This window comes from Pygoscelis adeliae, unplaced genomic scaffold (genome assembly GCF_000699105.1).
Source record: "Pygoscelis adeliae isolate BGI_AS28 unplaced genomic scaffold, ASM69910v1 Scaffold174, whole genome shotgun sequence".
NCBI lineage: Eukaryota > Metazoa > Chordata > Aves > Sphenisciformes > Spheniscidae > Pygoscelis > Pygoscelis adeliae.
Window position 1 is genome coordinate 2,795,272 of NW_008824676.1, and position 15,831 is coordinate 2,811,102.

The 15,831-nt window shown below is 45.8% G+C and overlaps 1 protein-coding gene across 1 annotated transcript; it reads right to left on the reverse strand.

Annotated features, from left to right (window-relative positions):
- Positions 1 to 60: 60 nt before the first annotated feature.
- On the reverse strand, positions 61 to 10,664 carry LOC103916169 (tetraspanin-3-like). Its single transcript, XM_009323122.1, has 7 exons — positions 10,638 to 10,664; positions 6,153 to 6,344; positions 5,216 to 5,290; positions 4,649 to 4,744; positions 3,933 to 4,085; positions 3,128 to 3,211; positions 61 to 1,720 (listed from the first exon to the last, which is right to left on the reverse strand). Exons 1-7 carry the CDS (start codon positions 10,662 to 10,664, stop codon positions 1,634 to 1,636), a joined length of 714 nt encoding a protein of 237 aa, XP_009321397.1. The 3' UTR covers positions 61 to 1,633.
- Positions 10,665 to 15,831: the final 5,167 nt, after the last annotated feature.

Here is a 15,831-nt window from a genome sequence, read left to right on the forward strand (position 1 = left end):
CTCTGGGATTCCGCCAACAACAACAACAAAAAACCCCCACAGAGTTTATTAATTGGTTATATAAATTAAGTTTATTTCGGCATTCAACAAGAGACAAAGCCCTCTATAAAAGTTAGGTCACTTTTCAACATACACGTAACGGTATGTCTCCTACAGAACACAGTCATCACCCATTGCTTTTTTCTCGGGGAGGGAAAGAAAAGATAAATAAAGAGCTTACATTTACCTCAAACTCCTTTTCTCCTAATTAGCTGCAGATACAAAGGTTTATCGCTAAGGATAGAGTGCTTATCTCTCCAAAGAAAAACTAAGCAAATGCACTGTTGCTATTCCACAATTCCCGAATAAAGAACAGCTCGGAGTTCCCTCCCTCCCCACATCACAGCTCTAAAACCAACCAAAAAACCCTGAAGAACTGAGAAACAGATTAACATGCAAATGTGTTAAGAAAGGACCGTTTTTAAAGCAGTGATGCAATCCAAGGAGTGACTGCATTCAGCAGACCTTTAAGGAAAAAGGAAAGCTAGCAAACAAGGAGTCGCATGATGCCTCCAGACAATAGGTTATTGAAAACGCTTGGTACGAGAATGCATCATCTTAACATTTTTAGCAGTGAAAAGCAGCCAGACCTGCAGTGACGCAGGAACGGCTGCGCTAACCCCTCCAGCGGTCCTGCCTACGCAACCACACCGAGCTAACGCGGCCTGCGACCCCCATCTTCCAGCCTGTATTCATCGCAGTAACTCTTGCAACTTCTACACTAAACGGAGAGACATGGTCTGTCTTTCAGACAAACCATTAAAGCATCAGTAAAAGGAGAAAAAAAATTTCAAAAGTCCCTCTTCATAAGCAATCTTTAATGTCAAATAATAATAAAAAAGAGACAAAAAAAACCCAAGCCAAGGAGAGACGTCCCGAGCCCAAAAGCTCAAGACGTACGTCCCCTCCTAACCTGGGATTGTTCACATTTGCTAGCTGCTTCAAAAAACAACTCAAATGTCTGTTCTAGACTTTGAACACGGGGTTGTCTTGCACGGACAACCTCTGCAGTAAACTGAATTACAACATACGACCACAAGAAGGAGGGGGAAAAAACCACCAACCAGAAACACCATCAGATATAGAGAAAACTTATTCTAACTCCTCACACTTATGAAAAATATTTGAACCTGGCATTCAAAAGTTTCATTTGCTATTTAACCATGCCATGGGAATCATCTGATGTTTGTGCAGACAACTGAAACCCCTCCCACGGTCTCAATCAGTTTAGTGATTAAAAATAAGATTTCTTCTGTGTGTTTTAAGGGTAGAGGAAAGAACTGCAGAAGAAAGATTTTTTTCTGGAGTCTATTACACCATCTGGTGCTATCTAAAGTCACAAATCCAAATCTACAAGAACCTTACAGAAAGCTGTGGTATGCAAGATCAGGGTACGTTACTGTAAGGCACCGAATATTGAAATTGCCATTTCGCGTCACCCGCAAGAAACTTTCCCAAGTCAATACACAATGTTCTTTCTGTTTCATACACATAAAATATTTAGCAAGAAGGTCATAAATTGTCCTTTAGCATTCATCTTTACAAGTCTATTTTATCATCAGGAAGCAAAAAAAAAAGTGATCTTTGCATTTTATTAAGTAAACACCCCTGAGTAAAGAGGCTGATATCCACTGTCTTCTCTCTTGCAAGTAAGCACGCAGACACTCAGCATGCCAAAGAACTGAAAAAGAGAGAGAGAGAGATTTAGTTCTGCTGTATTTTGTTTCAGTCATCAGACCCAACACCCGTATGTTCATTAGACTTTTTCATCGTAGTAAGGACATTCTTTTCGTATTAAGAAACACTGAGAAAAATACATCTACAGAAAGTGATTTTGTTGCATATCAATTTCCAATAACAGTTCCAGCTCAACTTTTTCCTCCCTGGTTTCTCCCATTAATTTACACATCCACATTAATTCCTAGTTATCTCACTGTGGGAAAAATTTCAGTGAAAGCATGGGATTATTCTGGACTTAAAGTGAGTTCTGTAAAATATTTAAGCACATAAAATATGCAAATAAAGGCAATCTTTAGAGATGATCACAGGAGAGATCCTGGCGGGAGGGATCATCACAAATAGTAACGGGACATGTAATGGAGTGTAGAACTCATCACTTTTATAGAGGGAAGGGAAACGATGGAAGCGACGTCGCTGAGCCATTTAAGCCCACGAGAACAAATGCTGTAAACAATCACCTCTCTGCTAGGGCCAAAATTAGGAAAAGGAAAGTTTAACTAAATCAAGCCCCAGTCCTGAGATGACATCTGGATAGATTTTGGCTTCTGCATTGAGTTCAGGAGTGGGATGTTAAACGGCAAGTGTTCTGCACTGGCTCACCTTACAGCCACTCTTTATTATAGAGAGCAGATATTCAAAGAAAAAACACTTTGCTGTTGTTAAATGGTTCAAATCTCTGTCAACAAGGAACAGGTTGGAGAACAGGTACAGGGAACAATGACAAACCACCAGGCTAAAATTTATGGGTCAAATCTTCAAAGAAATGCCTACACAACTTTGTGATGTGCCAACTGCAAGGAGTTTTACATCAGGGCGTTTCAAATCTAGTTTTCACCCACAAGATGATCTGGTTTCACATTTCATTTAATTCAATCTTATAAGTCTATAAATAGCCCTGCTGGTTTCATTCCTAGTCATATTTCTAGTCCATTTTAATTCCAGGTCTCTAAGCACAGGACTTTTAATTGGGTTATATCTAAAAAACAAACTTCGATGAGCAATTTTTTAAATCCCAGTTAAATATACCAAAGCTGGTTGTTTTAATAAAGAATTCTAGATCTAGGCCTTTTAAACACACCCAGCTTTTTGTACTTCCTACCAAACGACCAAGATGGATTCTCCGTTGACTTGCCATCCCAAATCCCCTACTGGCATTCTGCATCCCTCCCCTTACCATCATGCAGATGAATTGGAGAAAGTTGGAAGAAAACAAGCGAGGAGCAGAGGCCTGGGTCTACTTCAGAGCCAGGAAAAGGCTGTAGGCTAATAGGACACGGTAGAGGAAAAAGCCCCGGGATCAAAGGATAAACAGTATTATTTTCCATGAGGGAAGAGATAAAACATTTACCTTTACAATGGCAAACCCCAGGATTACAAGCATGGCATAGCTGATAACGCTCTGCAGCCCAGACTCCAGCTCTTCTGCGCAGCCCTGCCGTGAAAGAGATGGGTGAAAACAAATCAAAAGATGTAATTCAGCTGGATGTTTTTTGGGTTTTTTTTCCTCCCCGACACTTAAAAGGAAGCAGGACCTTGTAGGGCCTGTCTAACCAACCACTGCACTGAGGGCTTCCATTCTTGTCTTCCAGACCCGATGGCTTGCTGTTCACCTCTTGCTTGGGGAGAGGCACTGACATTTGCTGCTTCCCAGAATCTCCTCTGGCTCACGTCACTTAAAGAAGTGCCCAAAACTCAGGGCCAGGAAGACCAGCAATGGTATCTATAAAAGGCAATTTATGGGCTTGTGCCCCAGGCTGAAGAACCTGGTATGCAATTCTCCAGATTCATGGTCAATCCTAGAAGAGTCTCTTCCCCTACCCCAGATCTGTTTGAACAACTGCGTGCCCACAGCTAGTGCTCTAGCCTTGTCATGTTGCTTCTGTAGTAACACGAAATGGAGGACTGTTACCAGCAGACAGACAAGACCAAACATCCAGACTGGTGCCCCTCCTTCATCATCTAGGAGCTTTTATAGAATAATATGAGAAGTTAGCTAGAGGAAAATTATGAGGAGAAAGGGGCTTGGGGGACAGATTGCTGAAACGAATTGGATGAAGTTATCCCTAAACCCTGTCTGAAGTGCTTTCCTCATTGGTTCTGGCTGGCTGAGAATGATCTCGGCCCAGCTGTGAAACCGTGCCCTTTATCCTCACCCGCGTATTGAGTTCCTGCGGTTGATCCAGACGCCCTGTGCAGTTCTTTGTATCTCGCCTGCAGCAGCTCAGAGGGACACTGTTGTTACCGGTGGAATTAAACCACTGTGTGGTTGTCCAGTCACTGTAGTTCTTCACCCCACAACAATGAAGCTGCCAAACACAGGATCGTTACAGGGATGTACGAATATACGTGAACCTGAATGCTAATGTTGAATTCAACCTCTCTTACACATACTGGACAAGAGCTGCCCGCAGTATGTGGCAGATTTACAAGTAGCAGGATTTCAGGAAAACAGTAGTAAATACAACAGGTCAACTTTACCTCCTTATTAGTTCATTCTTTGTGAAAGCTCTAACATTAAAGTGACACGTTGCAGGATAGAGTCTTCTGTCATCTTTCTGTTTTATGGCACAGGACTCCCAGCAGCAGTTATTCATACGTACTCATTTGGTCTGATCCAAAGGCCACTCGTGTCAACAAGATCATTCATTTACGTGAACTTCACACCAGGAGCCTGAAAATGCCACCTCTGCGAAGTGGGGAGCACCCTCAATTGCCTTGGAGAATCAGATGCTAAACACTGCTCCAGAGCCGAGTTCCAGGATACGACCATACTGACCCTCTTCCCCTCCCTTCCCAGCCCAAATTCCTTGCTTAGGACCCAATCGTTCTTTTCTAAATAAGTCTCGGGACAATTTAAATGTTTTCTTACCTGTTCTTGCAAGTAATCCACAACAGTAGACTCTGGATTTTTCCCATCATACTTCTCAAAGACTGAGCGCATTGTGCCTTGCACGTCAGTTTTTCTCTATTTAGAGAGGAAAAAAAAACCCATATTGTTTTAACATGAGAGCTAAGAATTTTGTCGAGTGGGAACTGCAAAAGGTCTGTATCCCAACTAAGTCAGGGGGGAAAAAAATAATTAAAAATAAAAAATTCAAGTGATGTTTTAGATAAAATGTATGTAGCATTTAACCAGAATCACGTTCCTGGATAGAAGCTTGCCTCCCCCGATGGAAGAGCCCTCCTTTGTGAGCATCAACAACTGTTTAATCCAACTTAGAGATTGTTGCGATGCCTGCCAGCTACTTTATGTATTCACCATGTTCCTGACAGACTGATCCACGTACCGGACGGTGGTTTCCCCATTCCCACTTGCCCTGCAGATTGCAGGATAGGGGATGAAGTGCAAGAAAACTGGATATATTGGAATGCTCTAACACCACAAGATCTATTCTCTACTTTTAGGTTAGTATAGAGATGCTAATTCTTTGCTTACCTTTTCCCTGTAAACAAATCCCAGGACAAAAGCAGATACTTCTGCAATAAAGATAACCAGGATAATGGCCAAGAACTGAAATTAAAAGAGAGAGACTGTAGGGGAGAATTCCACAGCATTTGAATTCAATTGCACATTACCCATCACATTAATTTATAGTAGTAAGTTATCATTATCTGTTGTTGCCTCTCCAATCAAAATAATTTCCAGAAAATAATTTAGAATAGGAGATTACTGTGCGCGGCTGGGACTATGACTGTGGTTCCACAGGATCTGTGCCCAGTGGGGGCAGTCTCCTGAACACTGCCATGACGTGAGCTGTGTGAAGAGCCTACAAAACATTTCACAAGGCGGCTGTCGAACAGGACACTGCACAAATAAACCAGCAGCTTAGTTAGGTACGTTGGGCACTGCTTGCTGAGCTCGTATTGCCTTCAAGGCATGAGCTGGGAGCCCGAAGTTACTCAGCTTGAACCTCTCTGGGTTTGTAAAAGTCATTCTAGAAGAAGTGGGGGCATACTTTCAGGATTCAGAGAACTAAAATCAGCAGAAAAATACTTTTTTTTTTTTTGCTTGCTTTGGAAATTCACATCTCCTCCTGTTCCCTCACCGTCACCCTCCTTCTCAAAACTTGCTACTCTCCACACTTACCTCCAGTAAGCTAGCTGAGGCAGAGCCATGAAACTGCCCATGACTGTGGGTATTTGTCTGTACAAAGGCAGTGCAACTAATAATTTAGCCTGCACCTCACTCACTCCCCATCAATCAGTGCGTCACAGCAGTACATAACTCCCACGACAGAGCGGTGCTTCAGCAGTATATTTCAAAATAATATTTTACTTTATGTTCTGTGCATCCTGAGAAGGTCTAGCGTAGCACCCTCCCATGCCATGCAACAGGGTGAAGAAGAGGACATGCGAGACCGCGCAACACTCACCAGCCCTAGACCAACTCGAGACTCCCGGAAGGTGGCACAGCAGCCGATCAACCCAATGATGAACATTACCACAGCGACGCAAATAATGATCACGGCTGGCAACACAGCATACTTGTCCTGCAGAAAGTTGTCGTAGCTCTTGTAGGTGTTAATGACATATGCCCCAACATAGCTGAGACCAGCTGCTGCTGCCTGAAATGCAATAAAGAAAGTTATTAGCAGTTATTTATTAAGGTGCTGCCCAGGAAAGTAAATATGGACCTTTTTGTAACAGTGCAATTAACGTTTCAACTTTAGAAGTAATGACTACAGCATGCAAAGACCTAGAAAAAAACCCCACTGCATGTGAAACTAGCTACCCATTCAAACTTTAACACAGAGAAGACAAAATTCACTTCCCGTGAATCACTTCTCTACTAACGAAGCACCACTTTAGCCGAGCTGAAACACGGGAGTCTATTCGTGTGCATCAGCCAGCGTCTCTGCAGAAGGCCAAGTTCACACCTCCTACCCAACATCACCTACGTCCTACCCAACACTGCATTTGGAAGGATCAACTTTTAAGATGATCACCACAGGGGTGGGTTGTTGGTTTGGGGCTTTTTTTTTTGTGAGAAAAACTCATCCTTTCCACTCTCACAAGAGCATTAACCACTAAGACAAGCACAAATGTTCTTGATCTCAGCAAAAACAGTCCCTCCTTTTCCTGGAGGGAACAGATTTCTGCATCCTCTGAAATAAACTCTCCTCCAAAAGGATGTTTTGCCAATTGAGGCCAACATACAGTGCACCAGTGACAGCTGCCCAACTAGCAGCCCTGGAGACCGACGGCTGTTATCCGCAGAACTGCGTTCAGCCCTGGAAATAACACCGACAGACTCAGCAATACCCTGCCAATGCCTCACCAATGGCATAAAAAAATTCTCTCAGGAGTTACAACCACTCATCCACCCCCTATAATCCTGCAGCACAAAACAACGCCTGTAAAAATGAAGCACTGTCCATACTCATGTTCTGGAAACTCGAGGGAAACCAGTCTGTTTGTTTTCAACAGACTACAGCTGGATTTCATCATGCAGCTTACAAGCAGTTCATTACTTCCCCCGGTGCTGTACGTTTTAATTAAATCAAACACTCCTCACACTGGAGCTAGGACTTGCTAATTCTTTTACCTTGTTTGGCTCCTTCCCCTCCAGCCAGGTCTGGTGCCTGCCCTTCAATTACCTCCAAGTGCAGGCAACGTCCTTCATTTCAGACAGCTCTCATCCCACACCACTCTCGCATTCCTGGACACTGCCTGTACCTCTAAATTACTGGGATCGGATGCACCCAGTGATGAAACCAGGATCAAACTAACGCTTAAGAGACATTCAGCACACGTCATACAAGATCCTGCTCTGTTGGGGCTCAGATACGGCAAGTCCTCTACAAAGTGAGACATCAGGAAAATATATACTCTGCATCTAGTTTATAACTTTTTGCTTATTCCTTCATAGAATTAATAGAATTAATCATTAGATTATCCCAAATCTAATGAACACAGCATTGTGAATCCTGAATCGGATCACGGTCACTCAGGACACAAGATTGAAGATGGGATGCAGGAGCTTTTATTAACCACAGAAGTGCCCTGCTCAGCTGGGCCAGCACCAGCTCGGAAAGCAGCTCATACAGTTCCTAAAAGGGTTCAGAGTTTGGCTCCCGCTCCCATGGAAGCCATGGAAAACGTCCAAGTGACCACAGCAGGAACAGCGTGATGCTTTGGGTTGACTTTTGCATGACAAAAAATATTACATGAATGATGCCACAGTTAGCGTCATAGACATCCCGTCCTGACTGTAACCCCTGACTGCATTTGTTGCTGGGTTTTGAAGCCTTCCTGGTAAACATGGGTACGACTGGAAAGTAGTGGTATTCTGGTCTCTCGGTTTTTTGGGAAGTTTCAGGCAGGTGCACCATGACTCCCCAGCATGCACCAAGTCATAATCCTCCACCACGAACACAGACACAACATGGCGATGCTCTCGGCCACTGTGCTTGTGCCCCTGATCACCTCCTTGGTCTCTCTGCTGCTGCGATCACCACAAACCTAACGCAGAGCTGAGTTATGGCTTCACAAATTCCAGGCTAGAGAAAGTACCCCCGGGTAGTCACCCTAAGCCAAAGGTGGAGCCGGCCACTAGCAGCACGAAGCTTCCTGCACGTGCACTTGTAAACCAGGCGCTTGCATCTGGGCACAGCCACTAATGAGAACATTTTTCCGGAGGCCATCAGCCTTTGGTGCAGCGCAGGGCCCAGGTTGGGACGTCCCACCGCAGTTGTCGTCAGCCGCTGAGTTGCCCACAGCTCCAGGAGAAAACCCGAAGGACTGCGAGACCCTCGGAAAGGTTCATGATGGAGGAAGGCAGTCCCCGGGGAAACGGAGCAGGGGCGACTTTACCGCAGGAAAGGCAGCACAGGCGGAATAGCCAGGGTACAAATAAAGCATAAGCCATGTTTTTGGCAAGTAAATGAGTCAGCCGCATTCAGCAGCAATGTCATGTCAAAACGTGCACAACGCAACAGCTTTGTGACTTAGTTAATGTGTAAAACTTAATGTGCAAAGTGCAAAGGTAATCTTCAGAGAATGTAAAGCCCTGCTCTTTTGCGTAACTCTAGTCCCAGCCTTGGCAGGTAGTTCTGTACTTCTAAAGACAGTCTAAAGACCATCTGCATCATAATTTAAATCTTCCTATAGGGTGTTTTACACAAAAGAATCCTCCAATATTTCCATTATCCTTCTGCGAGCGATTTAGACAACACACACATTCTTCATCTCTCCTCTCTACTTTACGCCTGGTTTTCTACCGATTTTGAGCCTGCTCAAGACACAATGCAAAGGAAGCGTGCACAGGAAATGCTAAATACGGACCAACTGTGGGAAACTAAGAAAAACCGCATTGCTAGTAAAGGGCCACCACAAATTCAAAAACACACTGTGAAGCCAATTCACAGAAGCCCTATAATGCCAGGACTAGCAAAGCTCCACGACAGTAAGCCAACGTCAGAGGGTCCAGCGTTGAGTTCAAGGAGATTCTTGCCCAAACTTTATCAATGCAAATAGAGACTGGCACTATCACAGCAGGTTTTATTGCAACATTCAGGATCGTCTGGGTTCTGGCCAGAGACGAAACACAGCCAGCAAGAGGTCTGCGGCAACAATTTCCGAACTTCTGCTTCCAAGCAGAAAAAGGAAGTGTAATGAGGTAAAAATAAAAGACTTGGGGTAAAGATCTAGCTTAAAGGAAGTTCACATTTTTTCCCCACAAACTGAGAAACAGCCACGGCTTCACCCATGGTTTTTAATTCGAAGTGAAGCTTTTGAAGCCTGAAGAGCAGGGTCACTCAGGACTGGAAGGCATTTCAGGTAACGATCTGTTCCCTGTTTTATTTTTGCAGTTGAGTCCCAGAGCCAAACTTTGAAAGCGAAGATGAAAAAATGTTTCGGAATATAAATTAAGTCTTCCCAGTACTTAAGGCAAGTTCAAAATCCAGTGGAGGCATTTTCCCCCAACATTGCAAAACCTTCAGCCCATTCCTAGATGTACAGTGAAACTTCTCTAGAAGAGGAGTAAAGAAATGTCCTTTGCACTGCTGAAGACAGGCCTTAAGTCAAGAGTAAAAAGTGTAAAGTACGCCTGATTAAACAGGTTTCTGTTGGGTCTCAAAAAAAAAAATCTTTCACAAATACAAAGGCCAGTTTAAGCAATTACTTTTGGGGAGGAAGAGATCAAATAATTCCTTCTTCATGATTAAACACATCTAAAATTATATACAAGGTTGCCGGGATTATTCTGAGAAATCAATACTAGAAATTGTTGTTGTTCTTCGCAATTGTTTTAGTCTCCTGCTCGGAAGTTCACGTGCAGAAAAATTCAGCGCAGAGTAGGATCACGCGATGCACGGAGAGGCTTGGCCCAATGCAGCTGGCACAAAGCCCAGCGCAGGCAGCCAAGGAGTGATGCAAGGCTGATACGGGAGAACCAGTTCTCCTGGCCCGTGGGGCTGCATCGCTGCCTGCTGCATTCTGTTCTGGCGAGAAGAACATCCTAATCTTACCCCTTCCGCCCCAAACATCCCCGACTGACTCACTGGGGCTCCAGGAAAGGCTGCTGGTATTTCTTTACAACGCTGTTGATACCCATAAGACAAGCTGAAGAGATGAGGTAAATGGAAATTTTGCAAGAAAGTCCCTTTTCACAGCTGAGTGACAAAGCTGCGACTGTCTCTGCTGTCTCACCCACCACAGCTCGCATCGTTCAAGGCCCTAACACCAGAATTACTTGCTTTTTCATATCCCGCGCCCCTGACAGAAAGCAGAGATCTTAAATTGTTTGAGTGCAAACAATGAATTCCTTGTTGGGGTTGAGCAAAAAGAAAGTAAAGCCGTAACGGCCGGGTTTTCCTAAGCTGATGTTTGGGCAGGACCCGGGCGAGGTTACTCACCGAATCAACTTCACCCACCTTCTCCATGCTTAGCCCGGCCGGCTGAGCCGCGGAGGCAGGTATACAGGGGTGCTCTGCTGCAGGAACGTATATAACGAGGTGGAACTCTCCCCAGCCGCATAATGCGCACACAGCACCGTGAATATGCAACCTCGCCCGTGAAACAGAAGGGGCTAAGACTGGATGGCTACGAGGAGCCCGAGCGGCCTCACTGATGCGGAACAGGACAGCCATTGGAAAACAGTAGATTTTATATATTTTTAAACAGCACAGCAAGATTTTTACCTTGCGTCCCACCGTCAGAAGGGGGATTTTTTATATGCTGATGACCATGAGCCCCTGCCCTTCTGGAGAGACTTACGGCCATGCAAATACTTCACGACACTTTGCCACTGTCACAGCCATAGGAGGAGCCCCTTAAACTTCCCTCTATACAACTGCTCTGAAAAAGAAAAAAGAAACCCCCAAATTTGCATCTATCAGTCAGGCAGAGCAGATACTTTTCCACCTTCCCTTCTTTGTTTTAATAAAGTTGACCTTACGTGATGGCTGGGAACAGAGGTTTGTGTTTATTTGCATTTATCAGCATAGGCTTCTTTCCTCCTCCCACCAAACCTAAACACAATACAGCAAAAGAGCCAAACTACTAGCTATGAAATTAAAAGGCAGTGTTTGTTTTTTTGAGGTTTTGTGGGTTTTGGTTTCTTTTTTGGAAGGTTTCTCCCAGCATCCTCCAATTTCAGCGTGTTGATTTGATCATTTGGTCTGTTCATGTGGACCAGTAGAGGATTTTCTTTTTAAAAGGCTGGTCAGTTAAACACAGAGTAACAAAGCTATAGTGTTAAAAGCAAAAGCTGCAAGAACAGGGTAAATTGCAAATTCACCCAAGTGCGTTCAGCAAGATGCATCCTCTATACAGTAAAAGAACTGAGACAATGAGACTTAAAGGCATTTCTCCCACATCAGAGAGGACTTCCCCAGGGCCAGCACTAACATCCGCCGCAGCACAAAACTTGGGCTGATTTAACTTTGTCCCATATCATTAACGTTTTATGGGCAAAGAAAGATACGGTAAATAATACTGTTTATCTTTAAAGAGTAACAGCAGTTGTTTTCTGCAGCAAGCTACTACAAATACCCACTGGAGGAACTATCAATATCCACACAAACACTTTCTGAACCATTCCCTTCTAGTTCTTCATTAGACAATCAGCTCACGGAGGTGTTTTAGTTAATTTTAAGGCTTGAAAACCACTTTTTTTCACCAGCATCTTTGCATAGCAGTGATTTAAGTCAGAGCACCTCGCCCAGTACAATACCTGATGCTGATATTTTGCCTTCACATCCAGCAACTACAGTCACTGGGATCCTATCACCTTTTCAGCAATTTTAATTAGGATATCATCTTCAATTATTAGTTTGCCAAGTCTTTGCCACTGCTGTGCTGTCCCCATGCCCCCCCATATCTAGAATCAAGCCCCAGCAACACTGGTCTCAATTACAGCTGCACACCCCCGCCTTAACGCAGAAGACACTCCTTGTCTTTGGGTTTTTTGTGTGCAAAAAAGGTTTTTGATTTACTTTGACAGGCAAATACTCTGCTCAAAAGGGGTTGCACAACATTTCCTCCATAAATAGTTTATTTTATTACCCAACAGCCAGCATGCGTGGCAAGGGGAATTACTCTTTCTGACTCTCTCGCTGCTTTACCGTACTACAAGTTTTATTCTTCCCATTCACCAGCAGATTTTCAAGTCCTCCCTAACTGCTGCATGACTCCATTTCCAAGGGGTCAATAGGTTTTCTAGTGACTTCGGGGGAAAACGAAGGCGCTGAGGACTTCCGAGAAAGCCTTCTTCATTTTGTGCTCACTTTAACGACTGTACAAGTCCTGTTTAAAACACCACTTGGCCCACATGGACCACGCAGCTCCCCAGACCTGACAGTCTCCCTTGGCCGGAGGCAGAGCTGTTTTTTCCCCAGCAATTAGGGCAACCTTAGCTCAGCACTTCCCATCCCACTTGCACGGATTCCTCTCCCTTTTCCTGTCCTGGGTTTAAAACTCTGCCAGCTGGAAGGGACCTCCTGGCTTCAGCTACCATTTCCTACCCCGCTTACGGTATTCATTTCTCTGAACGATCAATCAATTATTGCTGCACTTGTGTGATCTGGCTTCATCCAGGACAGCGTGTGACCCTCCACCTGCAGCACAGAGCAGCGGGCAGGCTCCAGCATGCCCGTCAGCATCAGATGGCCACGCAGGCAACAACTGCTACGGAGGGGATGTACCCACCATGTGCTGCAGCTCCCAGCCACCGCCGGACAGGCTGGCCACGCACCCGTGCAGTACGAGGTCACGGGAGCACAGAAGGGGTGGGGTGGGAAGGGACCTCTGGAGGTCGTCTTGTCCAACCCTCCTGCTCAAGCAAGGCCACCCAGAGCCGGTTGCCCAGGACCATGTCCAGACATCCCTGCTGGTCTCCCCGGCTGTGGTCGCAACTGCAAGGAAAGTTATAAGGCTCGGTTAGGCAGCACTGGCCCTGTCAGTAAATCATTGTGCAGTTTAGGCTTTTTTTTTCTCCTGGATTGGACTCCATAGAGAATCAGACAGACTGTGCTGAGCTGGTCCCATCTGCACCCAACCTGGACAGCAGCTTTATCTTGCCTTGTAAGCACCCTCCCTTCAGGCATTTATGTACATCAGTAAGATCCCCCTGAGCCTTCTCTTCTCCAAGATGAACAGTCCCAGCTCTCTCAGCCTTTCCTCACAGGAGAGATGGCTCCAGTCCCTTCATCACCTTCATTGCCCTCTCTCCAGTATGTCTGTCTCTCTTCCACGGGGGAGCCCAGCACTGGACCCAGCGCTCCGGCCGTGGCCTCACCAGTGCTGAGCAGAGGGGAAGGACCACCTCCCTCTACCTGCTGGCAACGCTCCTCCTGATGCAGCGGGCACCCTCCGCCTTCTTGCAGCAAGGGCACATTGCTGGCTCATGGTCAGCTTGGTGCTCACCAGGACCCCCCCAGGGCCTTTTCTGCCAAGCTGCTTTCCAGGACACGCACGGCTCTGCTCTGCTCCCCACTGTCCTACACGGGTCCTTTAGTTTCTGAGGCCTTGGAAGCCCATAGCTTCAAGTCTCTCTCCACTTCTTTCTACTGGGAAAAAAGCAATCAGCAATTTAAAAACCTAGCGCACACATTTTTGTGTTCCCTCAGACTCAAGTTGTGAAAACATTGATTTGCAAAATAATAAAAAACACTGAACTCAGCAAGTTGGCTTTGGACTGGAGCAAAACGCACCAAAGCTGTGAGCCCCTGCCAAGTTGTCCTCGATTGCCAGCAGCACCAACAGCCCCAGGAGAGACTTATCACTGATCTCGTGCCAGTCACTAGCCACAATTTTAAACCCTTTAAACCACAGTCTCCTCATGGGAGGCACAGATGTGGGACCTAACCAACAAAACTGTACTGACCGTACTTACACAAAGCCATGGGAGACTCTTCAGAGTGCATTATATCTAAGTATTCAGCTGCAATGTGCAACTACGGGGCATGTTTCAGCTTGCCTTCAAAACACACCGCAGGGCTGCTCGGCGGGTACAGTGGGAAGCGCTTTCTTCTTCCTTTTCTTCCTCAAATGAAAACAACCAGCAACAGCCAAAAGGCTCTGAAAACCTGTGGCTTTCTTTCAGGGGAAAAAAAACCCCAACAACTAAATCAACATCTACTTGCAGATTTTACATGCTGCAAACCCACACGCTCAAGAGGGGATTCTGGTTTTAGTGGGTTTGTTTTCAAGCTATATTAAAGAAATGTTCTCCTTAGAGTTGTCCAAGCATGTCTTCTTCTGTTGCCCAAGGCTAACTCCGGGGTTATCTTCCCATCCCTAAAAGGCAGCATGTATCCTATGAAGCTTGTGGTGGGATGTCCTCGTAGAGACACTGCACACCAGTGCAAAAGCAAGGAATCCCGCCCCAAATCCTGACTTCTAAAGCTTAAACCTCTGCCTTGGGGTCAGTGTGCTGGTGCTAATCAAAATCAGAGCACCACGCACCCCTGAGGACAACAGGACCGCTATTAGGAGAAAGCAGCACCACCCTTTTCACTCTTACTCTCCCCAAATACAGACACAGACTGCAGGGCAAGAGCCTGCTGCCAAGCTGTTTTGGATCTGAACAGCCGGTTCAGACACAAAACACCCTCTAGTTCAATATTTGCTTTCAGAACCACCCTAGCTCCTTAATAAGCTGTCCCTGGCTTAGCCACCAGATCCTGCGACTTCCACCTCGTGAGCTACGAACCGAACAGCAAAGAAGTGCACCTAAACCACAGTGGAGCTAATCCTAAAGCCTGGGGAAACTTCTCCGTGCTGGTAACGGGACGGACGCCTCTACTCTGCCCTGAAATATTGCTTGTCACTCAGCTAAAAGGGAAGGGACGTGGGGAGCAGGGCCATGTGGCAGTTGTGTGCCTCTTCCCGTAAGGAAGAGCGCAGGTTGGGATTCTCCTGATGCAAAGGGATCCCGCCAGCTCCACGGTCAAGCAAATGCAGCTTGGCAGTGCCACGCTTTTGGGGAAAAATGAAGGAAATACCTGGTTCATACATCAACTACAGGAAAGAGCCGCTTTCTAGTCCCCCTGGATAAGGTGTCCTGAACTTCCTGCAGAGGGGTAACAAAATGGGACCTCTCGAGCAGCTGTAATTATCAGAGGCACTTCTGCAACATCAGACACTGGTTTTGGAGAGCTGCAAACGATGAGACTTGTGAAGGGACCAAAGTGCATTTAGGGCCAGATCCATAGCCCGGCCATGCAACAGGAGCCTTTTCACAGCCTCGGGGACCGCTGGGGACAGTCAGACGAAGCTGGTTCCCCAGAAGCGCACAGAAAAGGGTAAAGTTGCTCACACTGTATCTGCATCACCATCTGAACGCTTCTCCTTTCCTGACCGCACAGCACCAACATCTTCGTTTTAATTTTGTCTGTGAGGCCGCCACACATACAGCAAAGCGCACTTTCCTGAAAGTCAGTTAAGTTCTGCGTCCTGATTTTGGGCAGAGTAGTTTGAAATAAGGAGGAACTTTGCCCTTTTGAGGCACGCTCAAGTGGATCATGCCAAAGTGCCCGGGTCCGGTACCAAGCCCTGGCATCAGCCCCGTCCAGTGACCACTCCAGCTCACGCGGCTGTTTTTGCCCC